Source organism: Cephus cinctus, unplaced genomic scaffold (genome assembly GCF_000341935.2).
Source record: "Cephus cinctus unplaced genomic scaffold, Ccin1 Ccin1_scaffold0325, whole genome shotgun sequence".
Taxonomy (NCBI): domain Eukaryota; kingdom Metazoa; phylum Arthropoda; class Insecta; order Hymenoptera; family Cephidae; genus Cephus; species Cephus cinctus.
In genome coordinates this window covers 86,243-104,768 of record NW_014333024.1, presented here as the reverse complement: position 1 = coordinate 104,768, position 18,526 = coordinate 86,243, and the positions used below count along the sequence as shown (strand labels likewise).

The 18,526-nt window shown below is 38.1% G+C and overlaps 2 protein-coding genes across 6 annotated transcripts; both read right to left on the bottom strand.

Moving 5' to 3' along the window:
* Positions 1-67: 67 nt before the first annotated feature.
* LOC107266541 (myosin-VIIa) lies at positions 68-13,593 on the bottom strand. 4 transcript variants are annotated; one of them, XM_015737155.2, is made up of 25 exons: positions 13,138-13,592; positions 11,117-11,163; positions 8,626-8,739; positions 8,391-8,537; positions 8,038-8,222; positions 7,837-7,958; positions 7,500-7,756; positions 7,230-7,395; positions 7,005-7,135; positions 6,518-6,913; positions 6,047-6,427; positions 5,823-5,978; positions 5,145-5,738; positions 4,860-5,069; positions 4,598-4,795; positions 4,352-4,528; positions 3,142-4,182; positions 2,817-3,061; positions 2,386-2,746; positions 1,409-2,309; positions 1,202-1,330; positions 993-1,089; positions 837-934; positions 592-761; positions 68-509 (listed from the first exon to the last, which is right to left on the bottom strand). In XM_015737155.2, the coding sequence occupies exons 2-25, from the start codon at positions 11,132-11,134 to the stop codon at positions 303-305; spliced, it is 6,501 nt and encodes a 2,166-aa protein (XP_015592641.1). In that variant the 5' UTR covers positions 11,135-11,163; positions 13,138-13,592; the 3' UTR covers positions 68-302. The 4 variants fall into 4 exon arrangements, with proteins under 4 accessions (XP_015592641.1, XP_024939548.1, XP_024939549.1 ...); XM_025083780.1 differs by lacking the exon at positions 13,138-13,592 and adding an exon at positions 12,950-13,093; XM_025083781.1 differs by lacking the exon at positions 837-934 and having other exon boundaries at positions 13,138-13,593.
* Positions 13,594-14,080: 487 nt separating this feature from the next.
* LOC107266545 (WD repeat and FYVE domain-containing protein 2) lies at positions 14,081-17,773 on the bottom strand. Of its 2 annotated transcripts, none has more exons than XM_015737162.2 (7): positions 17,606-17,773; positions 17,080-17,221; positions 16,809-17,014; positions 16,474-16,713; positions 16,267-16,405; positions 16,012-16,211; positions 14,081-15,829 (listed from the first exon to the last, which is right to left on the bottom strand). In XM_015737162.2, exons 1-7 carry the CDS (start codon positions 17,764-17,766, stop codon positions 15,691-15,693), a joined length of 1,227 nt encoding a protein of 408 aa, XP_015592648.1. In that variant the 5' UTR covers positions 17,767-17,773; the 3' UTR covers positions 14,081-15,690. The 2 variants fall into 2 exon arrangements, with proteins under 2 accessions (XP_015592648.1, XP_024939560.1); XM_025083792.1 differs by having other exon boundaries at positions 15,498-15,829; positions 17,511-17,634.
* Positions 17,774-18,526: the final 753 nt, after the last annotated feature.

The window sequence follows — 18,526 nt, the reverse complement described above, 5'->3', positions numbered from 1 at the left end:
TGAAACGAACCCTATTGTTTATGATGGTATATATTCCATGGGAATTTACCCACAATTAACATTCATATAGCCGCGATGGCAAATACGGTAATCTTTATTATTCACAGCAGTAAATTCTGAACTAATAGTAATAATTAATTACATCCTTCATGCCACTGGACGGATTAAGTTATTCCGTGAAAGCTTCGTCACGAGCAATGAACTCTTTTTCAATATTTATTAATTCCGTTCACGAATATCTTACAAAAATCTTGGAGCTTCATCATCGTCTCAAGTGCTCTTGAAGATGTGTCGACCATTCTCTATTTTATCCTTATTGTGCGCTGCTTGTTCATATTCGTCAGCATTAGGGATATGTATGACGTGAGAAGATCGTCCATTTTGTATCCCAGTGATGTTTCACACAACAGCTTAGAACCGCGTACCAGATTACCGATCGTCATGTGAAAATATGTATTGCCGGACGACCAATTAGAGATTCTTGTAAATGGATGGGTTACTAATATATCCTGAAAATAGAAAAAGCATATTTAGAATGTTTATCGTATATATAGTTTTTTCGATTATTCATGTAATTAAAGATACTCTTACCTTTGTTAGAGGATGAATGAGACTCACACCGTGTTTATTAATGGCAATTAATAATAATTCTGGGTAATTTGGTTCCGTACTTTGCTTTACTTCGAAAAACGCTGATCCAAACGTTGGCCAGCGGTAAACGATCTTTAAGAATGTTATTTTTGCATCTTCTGGACTCATCCCTGAAGAGATGTACAAGGCGTTAATTTTACAATTGATCAAATTATATAATTAAAAGATATAAGATAGAATCGTACCAGCATCTTGATTATAGGCAGCTATTATTGAGCGTTTCCAATCGTTGGAACTTTGAATCTTTACCAGGTCAGCTGGTACCAATTCTTTGAGCATTTGACTGAAATGATTTGTAAGATATAATGAGGGTAATGGAATATGGCTAATTGATTACTTACGGAATAGCTTGTAATTCTTGTTTACTCTCCCCGAAACGAACTCTGTAGACCAAAGCAGCCAATCTCGAAGCTTCCTCTTTAGTGCATTTGTGATATCCTGAAATAGGAGTCTCGTTAGAAAACCATTTTAAGCGTTATCGTATCTCTAAACCACAGATAAAGTAGAATGACCGTTCCCAGAATATCCTGTTATAATTAGGAAAATAAACCTCTAAGTAATTTCGGTAGCTCCTGATGGAAGTGGAATATAAGATCAGCATTTCTGTCCTTTCCAGGCACCGTATTGGTCCACAACTTTTTCATGAAGAAAACTTGATAAGTAAATTGTGGCGCAACTCCTAATTGCATAACAAGAAAAATGATGATTATACGTTTTAAAGGAATATGACCACAACAAAAGTCGTTAAAATATGTACCATCTCTGGACGGACGAGCTTTTCTAATCCAATCTGTGAGATGTCTCACAAAATCAAAAAAGAAGTCTCCTTCAGGGACAGAAATAACTTTATCAGCAATCTTGACAAACAGACTGAAACCTTCTCCCGAGCGAAGATTCAATCTTTGTGCAATATTTTGGCAAAAATCTTTAGCTCTGGTAGACGAATCAACTTCAAAGGCCTCGTCCGTGTCGTCCGGGAAGTAAACCTTATGGAATATCTGAGTAGTTTTGTGCTGAATGGCTTCAACCTCGACCTGATGTGGAGGATATTTTCGCTGCCCATTTCGTAGAGTCTTTTGAAGTCTCTGCAACGAATCCTGAGATATCGGATGGCGTCTTGTTCTGAGAAACAAAGTCAATTCCTTTAAAAGACTCTGACTGCACGTAAATAGTCCTGTAGCCAGCCACATTAATTCCCAACCCCGTTCCTCGCTAAGACGATTTCTATTGTCTGTCAGTTGCTTCATAATTTGACAATATATCTCATCTCTCAGAATCTCATTTTTTAAGGGTCCGTCAAATATATGATCAGTATATTCATTGCCCACACGTGGTCTCTTAGTGGGAAGATCTCCCATATACTTGAGAATTGCGTTAAAGGCAAAACAGGCTTCTTCGGCCAATTCTTCTTTAGAAGTCAATTTCTTGAGCAGTGGTTGTTTTATCGGGTCTCTTGAATGACGCCACAGCTCATCACCGTGGCCACGCCTGGCTGTTGTTAATGTCAAAGCTTTTGACATTGTTCTCTTGGGTGGAGTTCTGAAATGATCTATTGCATATTCCAAAAGCGTATGAGGCTTGTCACGAGATTCAACTCCATTTGTTTGCTGAGGATATAGTCTACGTCCATTTTCTGCACCCTCGATGCTGAACAATGCCTGTAAAAATCGAAAGCATTGTAGAGTCGCATAGGAAAAACAAAAGATTATGAAAAATATTAGGATTTTTATTTACCAAAATATCATTGGGAGGTTTCGTAAGGGATGGTAAAACATAGACAGTCTCTGCAGGGAAGTCACCTTTGTCACCGGTTCTGTCACATATTCCTACACACCATCCTGAGTTCAGTACGGTTTCACCGGTACTCTCATCGTCCAGAATAATAAGATCTCCTTTTTGGAAGCTGACGAAAGAGGATCCTTCCCCAGGCGCCTTGTAATCCTGCAACGCTATAACGAACTTGCTACGTTTCTTAAGTCCTTCAAGGAAGTACACCACCAGGTCCCGGATATCTTCAGCGTTCGGGCTCTGGAACGTGAACTCCTCGCCACGCACCGTCGACAAACTGAATGTCTGCGTGAACATCTTGTTTGTTCTAAAATTAAATTAACGATGATGACATCATATAATAAGGAAATAAATGATATAAATATATTCGAACTCACTTTTGACTAGATACGGTGGTGATTTCGGGGAAGGACAACTCTAGAAGCACCTGTTCCTGATCGTCGACTACGTAGACACCGGTCCAATTAACAGCAATGATGACATCATTCTTGGGAAGATTTGGTCCAGAATTCCTGTAAGCTTCGTAAAACCTGGAGAAGAGTAGGGGCCACTTGAATTTAGCATATCCAACGATATCCTCCTTGACACGTAACGCAGGTACTTTTTCCTTTAAATAATAACTCTGCAAGAGAAATATGTTTCAATGAAAGTGGTTAAGATTATTCTAAATATCATTGAAGCTCGCTAAGAATGTAATCGCACCTTTCTGTAAGCTTGTAAAACGAGATGTCCCCATCTTTCAATGGCCTTGTCGATACCAGTGAGACAATAATCAGGAATATAATTTGGCAGAAGCGTAAAAAGTCGATCGACATTCATATCTATGTGATATTCGATATAATATTGTTGTGCAGCTATCATAGCAAGATCTTCCTCTTTGTCACAACGGTACTCTCCGAATTTAACACCACGCACTACCTGCTGATAAATTAAATTGGTAGCGACTTGGTCCTCCGTCGGTTCGTGCCATGGTGCAAATATTTCCTTCCTGAAAAACAATCTCCAAGGTGCGTTACGTTCCTGAGCTCCTTGTTCTTTAGCGTATTGTTCGCATTGTGAAATAGCATCCATAACGTGATCACCACCACTACCCAACGAGGAGACTTTGTCGAAGAGTGCAATATACAATGAAAAACCAAATTGATCTCTTAGTGAAATCTTATCAGATAACTGATTACATAATTCACGAGCAGTAGTGGCAGAATCCGCCAATAAGGTTTTTGTATTTCCATCCATGAACGTTATGGGAAGCATTATAGGCTTCTTAGACTTCGTTGCCTGAAGTTCCAACCAACTGGGTGGTTGATTTCTTGTACCGTTATTAAAGGTTCTCTTGAGTCTGTCCTCACAGTATGGCGCGTAACCAGGTGGACCTTCCCTGATGAAGGCACGTAGGTAGTTGACAAATTTTTCAGAAGGCGCAAAACACCCGACACAGAGTGAAAGTAGAATCCAACCACGAGCGTGCGAAGACTTTGACGGGTTGTTCGACAGTTGTTTGCAAATCTGACAATAAATTTCGTCTCGCAATTCTGCACGGAGTATGCCGTGACCAATTATGAAGTGGAGTTTCTCCAGGTTAGATGTCGGTCTCGCTTCCAACCAGGACTGGTAACTGTCTGCTGTGTATTCGTCTTCCTGAAGTTTCCGTCGGACGTCTTCGCCCAATTTGTTTTTTCGTTTTAATGTTAGCGACACCAATTTGTGCCGGATCGAGCGTGGTTTCTGCTTCAGGAAAGTTTCCTAAGACGAAAAACAACGGTCAGAGCGATGAGCCAAGGATCGTCATGGATGATACACTTGGTATAGTCGTAACAGTTTTTTTTTTAGAATCACGAATTGGTATCACGAGCCTTTTACTATACATATAATTATTACTCTGGATCCATTCTTTATCCATTCTATTACTTACAGGATCCATTCCCATCAATTGTGCTTCTTGGAATTCTTTGCTGCGTATAAAATTACGGCCCAGTGTAGCTGTCACTTTAGACATGACAGAAGTGGTGTCACGGTCCATTGTGTGATAACGGGGTTCCGGTAGGTCTCCTGTAAATCTAAGTATGGTGATCCAGAGTGCTTGTGCTGCCTATGATTTAAAAAGAAGATATTTTGATTTTCGTTGGTTCGCTAATTCATTTTTTTTCGTAATACTAACCAATTGATCCCCTTGAGTGTGCAAAGGAAGTAAAGGATGTTTAAGCGGCTTCCGAGAATATTGATGTGTTATGTTCCCTTGGAAATATGTGGCTGCGAATTTTTGAAACTTGAATTCTGAAAGATCCTCTTCGTCTTCTGAGGCCGTTTGCATTGGACTGATGATTTCTTGTTGATCCGCTTTTGGGGCCGGTAGATCCTGTTGGAGAATTGGTATAAAACTTGCTGCACCGAAAAATGTTTTCATTAACTGATTATCATACATTAAAGACTGATGTTTCCCTGGCGGGTGTTGGAGCTTCGCTACTAGAATCTGGTAGGAAATCAAACATCGCTTCTACCAGTTTACTATCGTCTACAGGTTCATCTTGCTTTTTAGCAGCATCGTTAATTAAATTCTTTTTGATTTCCATTCGTCGTCTATCCTCCAATTCCAATTCGATTTCTTTTCTTTCCAGCTCTTGCATTCTTTCCTATAAATTGATAAAACATCAATTAAACACAAGAAATTTTCAAATTGTTAAATGTTCTCAACAAATTCGATATACCCTATAATTCTGCTCAGCAATCTCTTTCGCTCTTTTATTTCCTTGATCCTTGAGTTCTCGTTCTTCTTTCTTTCTGAGTCGTAACGCTTCGATATGAAGACGATATTCGTATTTACTTTTCTTGTATCTTCGTTGAGCTATAAGCCGTCTGACGTGTGCCTGAATCTTCACTATGGCCCACATTTTTTTGCGATACATTCTTCGGACCAGGTGGCCCCTTGCACGTGCCTGAAGACCTACAATGTGCCCTCTAAGATGTCTAAATCTGTGCGAGAGAACACGAGAGCGTATTAAAGCTTGTAATCTCATATATCCGATTCTCATTCGTTTGTATCTCTGTCGCTGTGCAAAACCGCGCCAATATTTCTGAATTTTAATAGCGGCGGCGCGCATTCTTAAAAATCTTCTTCTGTAAACCCAACCACGAATATTGCGTTGAAGAATCAATATTTTTCTGGTAAGAACTCGATCTCGTTCTTGCTCGAGAAACAAATCATGCGCATCCTTCAAAAAAACTTTTGTGTGTCCCAATTGATAATCTGATCGGCCAAGAACAGAATGACAAATTCGCGATGTTGCAGCTCGACAATCAGTCTATAAGATGATATGTAAAATATATTTATCGAAATAAATCTCTATGAAGCAGTATGAAAAAAAAATTTCATACAAAAATCTTACTTTATGGGACGGCGGTATTCCTGTAATTAAAAATCTATATCTTTCTACAAACTCAGGGAAGGAATGTCTTATGGGATATCCTGCTCTACGAATTCTTATGGTTTCCATCATTCCAGAGTATCTAAGTTGACGGCAACAAAGTCCTCTATCGAACATCTGGAAATAAATTGCGAATGTTTAATTCTATATTTTTAAAAATTTTCCTTTATTTCTTCTTCGCTTACCATAGGTTTCTTGTATTCGTTCGGCTTTATACAACGAATGAAAAACGGCTGGCAGTTGCACAATGTCCTCATCAAGGAGTCCAAGGATTTTTTAAACTGGGTGGACAAAGTCGGCGCTCGTTTTCTTGTCTCAGATCCCATACTAATATCCTCAACGAAACAAGTTTGCAAGAACTTGTTGGCCGAGATATGAATTAACTGAAGCAGATCAGCACTAAAAGTGTCCCGATTCTTCTCCAAAAAGCTTCTCGTGTCATAGAACACGACGCCGGCAAAATGATTCAGGCCAAATGAGGTGTTTATGTCAGATTTTGGTTTTAAATAATTTCTATGAGTTCCATGAGTTTTGTGTATCTTAGCCAACATGGTTTGATCCGTGCCCTATTAAAATATTTAATAATACAATATAATAAAGTGAGGTACGAAGGTGTATAAAAAAAGTTAAATGGATGCTGAGATAATAAAACATACTTTTGGAAACTTTGATTCCTCGTCGATTAGCGCCATTATGTTTAGTTGTTTAATAGCTATTAGATCTAAAGCATCTTGATTGTCAACGAATTCAATGTGCTGCCAATTTATTCCCTCGTGATTATACTCCTCCTGTTCCAGTTTGAATATGTGCTGAACAAAAAATTGCTGTAAATTCTCGTTCGCGTAGTTGATGCAAAATTGCTCGAAGCTGTTGTGATTGAAATTTTCAAAACCAAAAATATCAAGGACTCCTATTGCACTGCGGGAGATATTTTTTGGCCTGTAAATTGCCTCGTTGATTTTTTTCACTATGTGAACAAATAATCGCCCATAAATTCCTTTGACGAACGCGTCACGAATGTCAACTGACTGATCTCTGGATAACGTTGATACCTACATTAAAGAGAAAATATTTTTTTTTATTTAAAAAATACTTAAAAAATTTATCAAAGTATCATTATTTCCCAAATTTTTTTTCACTAACCACTGTCTCGCCATGTGCAAAAATTGTTCTGCGCGTTAACGCATCCACCAGGGATTGTACAGGAACCCCTAACAAATGAGCAACCCTCTTTACGTTTGTCTGCTCTGGAATTTCAGTGGCGTCTAAATTATCTGAAAGAATACAAAAAATTAAATGATCATCACTAATCAATAAGTATTATGGATTATTTCAGTGCAGACGATTTGCATGCTTTAGCATACTTACCCACTACAGTAGCTTTGTACTTAATATTTCCCATATGCAACAGAGCCGCGAGCAATTTTAGAATTTCCCAAATTTCAGAGTCCGAAAACAGCAAGACTTTCATGGCCGAGCGTATGTCTGCAAATTCCGCAGCATCGTCCCTGCCCTCGCAGGTGATACTGCCACCCTTGTAAAAAAAATCTTCGTGAAGCACCTCGTGGATATTGTAAATGTGAAAAGTAAAAAAAATAACAAAAATACTAAAAATCCAAAATAAATAACGTCTCTTACTCCTGTAAGATATTTGTAATTAGAAGCGTCCTCCAATTCGAGTTTATGCTTTTCGTCTCTCGAGAGACCCGCGAGCATACAATAAAATACATGATAATTTCTCTCATCAAAACTTTGAGAAACGATACGTGACTTTTCCAACAGGTACTGTTCGATCTTAGCGCCCTCGATGACGCCATGCTCATTAAAATGTATATCAATGTATTTCCCAAATCGAGAGGAATTGTCATTTCTCACAGTCTTGGCATTGCCGAAGGCTAAAAGAAAAATTGAAGACTACAAATATAAGAAAAAAAAAAGCCCACTAAAGAATAAAAAAAAATTATTTCTCATTTACCCTCAAGGATAGGATTGGCTTCCAAAATTTGCTGTTCGATCCAGGAATGCTTTCCACTGATGGCGGCCAAATATTGTAAAATCAATTTAGTACTCTCCGTCTTTCCAGCACCACTCTCCCCACTATAAATATTTATTAAACATTAATTCTGAAAAAATCATATAAAAAAATTCCAAAATCCTCATAAAAAAAAAAACATACCTTATAACAATACATTGATCCTGTCCATAACGTTTCATGTGAGCATAACTATTATCCCCAATGGCAAATATATGAGGTGGCAACTCACCAATCTTACGATCTTTATAAAGCTTTATCTGCTCAGCAGTGTAAATCGGTAGGATCTGATACGGATTTACGGCGACGAGTATAGAACCCGTGTAGGTCTAGAATGGAACGATTACAATTTTTTTTTAAATTCAACAATTATCATACATAGCATATAAAAGCACACACGACGTAGAATCTTCCAAGAATCATAAAAGAGCGCAAGGACAAATCCTTCTAATTTCTCTTTTAAAAAGAAAGAAAGATAAAAAAAATAACACACTTACATAGATGAGATTCTCGTTGTAGCGTATCAAGAGGTTTCGCAAAATGCCAGCCTCGTGTAAATCCCCGAGGCTGATCATATCCTCCACTCCCTGCACCGAAGTTGCGTGCATGGCTTTTATTCTTCTTTCTGGCGTAAGCCATTGCTCCTGGGTAAACGGGGAATAAGAAACGTGAGAAAATTTTACATTTTTTTGACTTTTATACACACGTATATATCATTTTTATGATTCTCACCTTATTATCGTCGTCCTTAACTTGTATTCGTCTACCTTCCGCAGATATAACACGGGCACCTATAGCAACGTCAAATTCTCTTCCCGATATAGGTTCGATCCATATGTAATCCCCCTAAAAAAAAAAAACAAGGAATATATAAATTATCCTCTTTCCATACTTTCCCTACACCCAGCATCCAAGCTTCTCCTCTCTCAGCATTGTCGCGACGTCATTTTCTTGATTAAGAAAAATTACCTCTCACGCTCTCGGTATTCGCTGGTTGATATCTTTTTTCTAATTTCCTGCCCAGTACCTCTACAGTAAAATACCTACGTCTACACGTGGCATATCTGATAAACAACGAACCAGTACAATCAAATTCCACGGTAATAAATCTTTCGCCAGTTTTGAGGTTAGTTACGGAAATCATTGATATCTCATATGTTTCGAAAGATTCTCGATAATATTATTTCGAGGCGTCTTTTCTTCATTTCTTTAAAAGCTACGAATTTCACGCTGTCATCCAGGTGTTCTTTATTGACAAATTACATCACCGATGTTGCGTCGGAGTAACGAGTTAAGGATATATAAAGTACAACTGTGCTTACTCAATCCTTAAATATTTCTCGGTATACAGATATTGTTGATAATAACAATGGAAAAATGGAGCAACGATTACGTCATCGCGATAATCTTCCTCGAACAATGCATTTCTGTAAGTTTCTTAGAATATCCCAAGAAAAATAACCGTTCGCAACGTCGTACAGTTTGGTATAAAAATTCATGTGCAATAAGACAACAAGGAAAAAATATAACAAAATGAAAGACAATAGATTGCAAATAATTTAATGGCATTTATATACGTTTCGAGCGGTAAGCGTGAACTGTCCGAATACATCGAAATAAATATATATACAAGTGCTGCCGTTATATACACGTGCACACGTACGTAAAGGTATACACACACCGTGGATATTTGTACGTTCTAATTGTTCAGTTACCGGAACATCGGAAGAGCTCTTCCGCTCTTTGGTTCTAAGGGTCGAGTAATATTTCGACTTTCTTTCTATTCCGAACACATAACCCATAACGATTTACCAAGTTTAGAGGTTACGTACGGTAGTACGTAACAAGCTTGTTGTTTAATTAAATAAGATGACGAGGTGATGAAAAATAAGAATAGTCACGACAAGAAAACGGAAGTGTCATCGAATCGATGCTAAAGTTCAAATGAACATCGGTCATGCGTGTCCCGTTACGCTTCCAAGGATTTACTGTTTGCAATGGCGTAGAGCAGGTGTCACGGACTCCGGTTACGGCGTGGAATATGTTAATGACTGTCAGAACGTGTAAAGATAATTTAAAAATACAAGTCTACGCTGTTAGAAATCCAATGAAAAAGAGAATTCTTCGTGGCAATTGACAGCTCCGCTAACCTCAAAACGAAGGAGGTATGTTTTTTATGCATTAAGAATTGAAATGGTTCTTTTTCTAGAGTATATATTCTCTTATTTTACATTTTTGTAGTGGCACTACCGTGGACGTTGACGTATTGTATTATTTTCAAAGATATTATAGTCGGTAAGCAATAATATAACGTTCCTAACAAGGCATTTGGGTTACTGGGCTGGGTCCCTATTAGGCACGAGTCTTTCTTACGCGGCGAATGCTGACCAACCGGAAAAATGGGGAGGGAGAGCTAATTGAACCGGAAGTGAAAATCGATCGCTTCGTTTTACAAAGTTGGACAGTGATACAATTTACTTATTATTTCACATTCGTTGCTCTGTATACTCTTCCGCCTTGGTCGGTACGCATGGATTCATTAAGATAAGTCTATCCATTGCACGGAAATCCGGTGCACGAGTATTCTTCTCCACGTGAAAGAGAGTGGCGAAAGAAAAGAGATGCTATTATTTAATAATTGCGATGACTGTTTAAAAGATTTGAGACACGTGTGCGTAGGTTGTTCTGACATTAGTATAGAATAATAAAATTTATGGTCATATGTATTTAGCATATGCCGATAGGAATTTTGTAGTAAAATTTAAAAAAAAAAAAAAAGTTTTTAGTGGCATTCATTTTCTGAATTCTTTCTATAGGTTACTCACAGTCACGTATACACTGACACAAAGTTCTACAGTCGAGCCTAGGTGTTCCACTTACTTTTTCTACAAATTTCAAGGGATTAATTAAGCGAGGAAAAGTCTTACGACCTGCTTAGATTTCGTTCGCTAATTAGAAACGCTAGTCCATGTTTTCAATGAATGAAAGAACGGAATTGCAGGAATCGCAATCGGTATCCGCATTTACTAAAAAAGCTACACGCCGTATGAATTATGCAGTATGCACGTATGTAGATACACGGTAGACAGTAGACGGCTGAAGACTAGACGTTGTTCCGTATTTGTTTACGTTGCATTTTCACTCGTAACAGATTCCCGCGTTCGGGGAAAGCGACAGAGAGCGTCGAAGGTCTTAATGAGGATTTTCAAAGTAAGCGACTCACCCGAGTGACGATAACCATTTCTCAAAACGCGGTTGCCGGCCCGCCACCTGAAATAAAAATTAATACAAAAAATAACGTAGGATGTCACCACTGTCGCTCTGGCAGTAGAAGTAAAACGACAAAAATGCAAAAAGCCAGTAATCGTGCAGACACATAAAGAAATGGTAAACAAGGGGTAGGAAAGAAGAAAATCAGTGTGAAAATAGTAAGCAGCAAGCGCGCGTTCACTTAATTACCGGATCCATTGATTAAAATTGCATTCCGTCTCTCTATTATCAAGCGCGTTGAATACCACAGCTAAGAAGGTAATCTCTGACCGATCACCGTTATAGTAGGAGCAGCGTAAACCTGTTTGCAAAGTGGGTTAGGTTGTTTGTGCTACCAACCTCCGGCCTCGTGAAAAGAGGTACAGAGGGGGATGATAGAGAATACTGAGAGAAGTATGGCATTAAGGAGATCGATTTCTGACATTATTGATTCCTCGAAGAAGCCATGAAACTCGTTAATCGAATTAGTGACGAGCAGCGGTTGTAAGTTGTACAAAAATTGTCAGGAGTCTAGACTCTAGTAATTGGATAAAAATAGTAGTGAAATTATAAATAGAGAATTGTTCACGTAAAATAGAAAAATTATAACGGAATCAAGTGAAATTGTATGAAAAATTTTATATTTAAAGAAACTATTTAATAATAAATAGTTATGAATATGACAAAAGTTCTTGTACATTATTTCACATACTGTTTTGTACGATGCGATTGTGGATATACAAAAAAGATGATCTAAATGAAGACTTGAAAATTCACACGACTTTTCTTCTTGTCATATTCAGTGATAAGGCTGGTAAAAAAAAATATATTCGAACGAATGAGATTCCATTAATTCCAATAAAAAAATTTATTGGGTTTATCACTAATAGTCACATTAGACACGATCAATTAATTTATTCCGATTTTTTTTTGAATCGAAATACAAATGCCTGCGATTGCCCAGATTAAATCCGATTGTAATTGAATCGGATATCAATCGGTTTCTGTTCATTGTAATTGGATTTTTTAGGCAAAGAGTAGTCGCGTTTATCACAAGATCGTATATATAATCAAAGATGAAACGTTATCTGTATCGTTGACCCTATTACCGGTATAAATCAATGGTATCGCAATATTTATTTAGATTGCAGACCAAAAAAAGATACACAACACTATCCTGAACGAAATCCAAGCACCCTTACTTGTCTCTTTCAAAGAACAGGTTTTGATAATTATGCATTCTTTTTAGATCCGTCCGACAGATGATCTCGCAGCCAAGAATTTTCTTAGCTTCTCTTGACATTCCACGCTACTGACTGTACCATCAATATTCCTCGTTCTCGTCTATCGCGAAAGAGGAAAAGGAAAGGCGAAAAATATAAAGAATAATGAGAGTCTAAAGGAAACATATCCATGCGTGAATCTGAGCATGAAGTATCGCGTTGCGGAAAGGCGGGCATCGCACGGTTTCCCGTGAACTTGCCGTAGTCGCAGTCATTGACTTTGAAAATATCTGGAGAACGGTCAGTGGCAGAAGGCGTAATAGCAAGGTGAGGCTAGGCGAGTCTTTAACGGACGATCAAGCAACGCCCGTTGTCATGCACCGTAAAGACGATTCGATTTACAGCAATCTTAAAGAATTTCTCGAGAAAATCAGCGTGCGGACTTTGCACGTTTCGTAACACAAGCAAGAGAGCGTCGCGGGAATCCTTTAAGCAATCTTGAGTTTTCGCAAAACTCTGCCCACTACAGCACTGGAATATTCACGGAACGACAAGAACACCGGTTACTGGTTTTCCGCACTCACCAAGGTTAAGCGAGAGTCATGCAACACTTTTCATATCTCTTCGTTACGCAGATAGGTTTATGAAAAAAAAACCTGTCACATAAAAAGTTCTATGAAGGAAGCAAAAACGACACGTACACCTTCGCAGTCTAGACGTCGTACAGGTACGCTAGGTAGACTCTAGAGAGTAAAGGCGTACGAGGACGTACCTTGTGCGAGTAAGGAGAAAGACGGGCGGGCAGGAACGGCAGCAGCAACAGCAGCAGCAGGAACAGCTAAAAGTCCTAAGCTGGCTCCATATGAGACACACACTGCACTCGCTCAAAAGTCGATGGCCATGCCGATCGTTCGGATGGCCAGGAAAACTGTGTTGGCGCTCGAAACTCGAAAAAACTCGGTTCCAGCGGACGGGCCACGGTGACCGGCACATTAACACGTCCACTCGGGGAGTTTCGGTTCGGATCGGGCGTGCCAGGTAGAGGTGGTAGAAGAACGGCTAGAAACACAACGAGGTACCCAGGTACATACCTCTACCGTCCGGATAAAGGGATAGCCTGCGACTGGCGTCACTCTACTCTGCTTCACGCCACGCCGGATTCAATACCAAACCAATCCACTCCACTTGTCTCCTTCTCGAAACTTTAACCACTTCACTTCGGTCCGCTTTACTACGCGATATGAGATTCGAACCAGGTTTGGCTACTCCGTGTCGCACTTCTATTTAGATAACAGCAAATACATTGAGACACCTGTTACATACCTGTGATCATCCTGGATACTGTTGCTTCTTGGATAACCTGTTTTATCTAGTGAGTATAGAATGTCTTTGTAGTTACCGACATAGTTGTAATTCAATTTCATAAATATATCGATGATTTGTCTAGCGATTATGACAACTCTCGTTCAGTAATTGTTTTAATGCATTTTTGTTGTTGTAACTTTGGAACATGTTACATGAAAATGTTTACATTTAATGGGATGAGTGTGGGTCTTATATTACCGACTTTTGTTAAAGTGGCTACGACCTGTTGTATACGTGCAACGTGATACCGGTATGGATCATGTAACGCTATCTTATCTACTTGATTTGATATGTCTAACGTTGATTGTGTGAGTGTACATTCTTTTTTCTTTTAATGAGAACGATAGGTAGGCGTTTACAATGGAAAATATATTTTCGTCACTACCAAAACTCCGCACGCAGAGTATGACACAATATATTTAATCGCATAGATACTTGAATATTATCAAATTTGATCTTGTTAACAATCTTGAGTTAACACAAATATATTTAATAGCTTTTTTCCCTTTTTTTATACACAATTCATTAACTCTACAGTAACAAATACATTTACATCGATCCCGATTATTTTCTCACATTTTAAATTTGGTGAAGTATAGCGACATGGAGCTTATGAGGAAACTTGTAAGAGTCGAAATAATATATTTCGCAAAATTTGGTCGAATATGTGAAAAAAAAATAGGAAAAATAATAAATGAAGAAAACAATTCTACAGCTTCGTGTAGCAAATTATAATACAATTTGAAAATATTTAATGAAAATAAATCCATGTGTTCCATGCGCATTTGAACCCTTATGTACATGATAATCTCGAATTACGTATTAAAGAATAAAATATATATAATGTCGCTTTTATGTCCGAGTGAGAGAGATAAAAGGAAAGGGAAAATAAAGCGAAAATTAAGAGTGTCCGAGCCCCTTGACAATCGATAGCAACAAATTAACAGAGGCTACCGTGCACATATAATATATTAATCGGTTGACAAACTTTTTGATTAATTACTCTGTACCCACGGTAAAATCTCATACGATACAAAACAATTATTAAACGTAACGAATAAGACGACTAAGGCTTAGGAAACAATGTATCCGAGCTAGTCTCGTCATGTTGCCCAGAAGAGGACTGTCAACGATCGATGAGTCCCCAATAGCGAGGAATGATTAATAATTTTCATTAAACGATTCACAAGTCAACGATCGCTGACAGTATAAACAGGGTAACTGTATGATCAGTTCTACTACATTATTTGAAACAGTTAATTTGGCTTTGCAATGGCTATCCAGAGCACGAATGTTCCTGTGGACGTGCTTTTTGGTAAAATAAAGAGATACTTTCGATTCTCGTTTCGAAGTCCTTGAGGACGTAGGAACTTATCGAACTTCATATTGATGGTTAACACGTACACTTTTAAAATACCATATTACTATCCAGGAGAACGTTCGTGAAAATAATATAGTGAGAAACGAAACCAGACGGCACAGACCACTTGAGAAGTTTTTTATATAGAAAACTATGAACTACGGTTAGTAGAAGAACGGTGTCAGAAATATTTGAAAAATCAGTATTAATATATCCTTAATATTTATGTTATTGAGAAAAAAATAGCTTTACATTGGTACTGTACTTGTGATCATTGCTTTTTATTTAAAGGGACAAATGATTTGTCTCTGCGGGCATCTCCGCCTGGCTTCTCATTGATTTCTCATTTATTTAAAAAGCATTCTTACAGAGCACCTTTTCAAGATATATAAAGCCATGATCAGATGATCTTGATCTAATAAGACGATCACAAAAATAGGCTCTGAGTAGTGTATGCTCTTTTTTTCTTCGCTTTATACCATGATTATTCGACGTAAGCTACATCTTTCTTTCTCTGCACCATACGTTTCTTCTTGAAAGTTGAAAAATTAAGGTATAGCCTGGACAGGAGATGTCTCTATATGAAAAAGAGGGAGTATTTTATTGGAGGAGTGCAGTGATATCCCAAATTTTAATAACTCGATCCTGGCCGATGGTCAGCAACCTGCGTCGCGGTGCATCCAGGTCCATTCCAACGATGCTATGCTTCGCGTCGTGAAACGAGGCCAGAGAAGTTTGGCTTGAAATTCAAATTTACCGTAGTTCATATAAATTTTGTAATCTTCGCGTTTCGATGTTATAAATATTTAATGAGAACGTAGGAATTTTTTGTTTTGTCCAGCAGAGTAATAGGCTGTTGAATGACACTGGTGCGTTTTGGTTGAATAATATTCAATTTTTAATAAAAAAAATAGTACTTACTTTGCAGCTTTTAATTGAATGTGGCACGGATCACAAACACGAACTTCAAATTCAAATCCCATCGTAGGAATTGGAATGCGATGAGAGGTACACCTGGCACAAAGTGCATGACCACAGTTGCGACAATGATGTTGCCTTAAACCAAGTTGACGTTGATCCATCATGGCTTTAATATTCCAAAAGAAGGGGCGACCACATGACTGTAAAATGAATTACTATATTTCTGTTACTTCGTAATTCAATAATGATTAATACCTGGCATGTGTCAGACTCCTCCCAAACTGCAGTCTCTTTTCTGTTCGCAGTCATGTTCCAGCATACAATGACGCCATCTTCGCCACCAGATAAAAGAATTCGTTCATTATTTGCATAGCAAAGGGCTGTCACTTTGTTACTGAAAAAATGTTTAACTTAAATAAATTGATAATTATTATGCTATACAGACTAAGTTAAAATGCTTACTGGTGACCTTGCAGCTCGTACGCTGTGCCTTGGCGGCCTCCAATGTCCCAGACAATGATACTCTGATCAAAGCTTCCTGAAAACAGAAGCTGTTTCTCGGAATCCCAGGCTAAAGTTCGAATGCTACCACTGTGAGCTTTTAACGTTGTGATGAAAGTAACGCCAGTGCTGTCTAACTTAAGCATGGCAATCTGTCCGGAGTAGTCTCCAACAAAGGCATGTTTTGATTGGGCATCAAATCTGCACGTGTTAAGGTCAATCACAAAATGATAATAGTAATTTAGTATGTGCACATATATACAGATTTTTTGGAATAAGATTTCTCAAAAGGATACTGCAGTGCAGTGTACCAAGCATCTGTTTGAAAAGTGCCAAGCTTGCTGCCTGAATCGGTGCAATAAAATTGAAAAAGTTTATCCCTTGCAATGCTCAAAACCCATTCACAGTTAAGAGCAAAAATAATGCCAGTGACCCTAGCTTGATGAGCAAGATATTCACGCATTAGCGTCATACGATTATAATCTTGTTCGAGGATGAACTCCTATATAAAAGGAAATGTATATATTTAATATTTAAGAACAATATAAAATTAAATAGGATACATACATTTATGTTTCCATTTTCTAGACCAACAAAAAGTTGTCTGGTTTCGACACAATAGTCCATAGCCGTAACTCCTGCGACCATATATTGACACACACTAGGCCAATACTGACCAGAGTCACGTTTCAGCCAAACTCTGATTGTCCTGAAAACAAAGTCTCATTATAAATCCTGAAACGAATATTATGTGAAAAGTAAAAATATTATTGTTATCAATAAATAGAGCAGATAAAAAAAGTCCATCAAATAGAGGAGCAAAGAATTATTTTATCTCAACATATTCCTGTCTTGTTAAAGTTCTGATACATGGAATGGATCTATGGAATTAAGAGTATTCTCTTACTATTGTTCAGTGACACACCACACAACTTAAGCGCCTTAATATCTATAAAATCATCATTAATGTATAGATTTATAATAATATCATTTTTCACCTTAGTCACATTTCCACTATTGTCTAACATTAAGGCTTTTGACGAAATTGCGTCTCTAAGGTAATGTTCAAATATAAAAATACTGAACAGCGTACCTGTCATCACAAACGCTTATGACACCTTCCTCCCTTGGTATGATAACAGCAGCGTTAACATCGTCATTACAGCCTTCCAATTTCGACAGCAATATTGGTTTGCGACTAGTACTGAACCTGTCTGGATTTACGCCTGAGGCGGGCTTGATTTCTGCTGCCATTTTAACGGTACACGGCTACCCTGCGAATACGATAATCATTTGACAGTTGTCAGACTTCGATATCAATCCCAACGTCGTCCGCGTCAGTTCAATAATTTCCTGTATCAGCTTCTATAGTGCAATACATTCAAATTTCGTACAACTTTATATTTTGTCTAACTTGTCCAATTTCATTGGTAGGATTAACGGTTATCTTAAAAATGTTCTTAAATCCTTCCTTTCTTTCCTTATGGCTGACTCCTCCAATGAGGAGATGTGCCAGTATGTTCTTAAATCTGCCAAAGTATTTTCTGTCTAGTATATTGAACCATAGATATAGAAATATCGAGATGGAGCATAAACTGGTACCAGAGCAGAGATGAACGGGTAGCCTGGCGCGCAGAGATTCTCCACAACTTACAACTGAATCCCAGAGCAACCCTTAGAAAGAGGCCGCTTATCAGATATTGGCCAAATCTTTTTTTTTGTAATCTTAAATTCAAATGTACAGTGTAAGCTCGATAAGATTTACTAAGACACAAGCCAGCACCTTATGCCTGCCTGTGTTAAGGAGTGCAGCGATGCGGTGCTAGCTTCCATCATTATTTAACAATAGTTCCAAGCGGAACTATGGTCCCAACATTGAGTACTAGAGAGAATTATTCCGGAACTGTTTGAAACACAACCTGAAAACAACACTGAAAGCCAGCTCCTTATGCATACCTGCACTGAAGCATATGGTGCGACTAGTATCCTTAATAGATATTTTAACGATGTTACG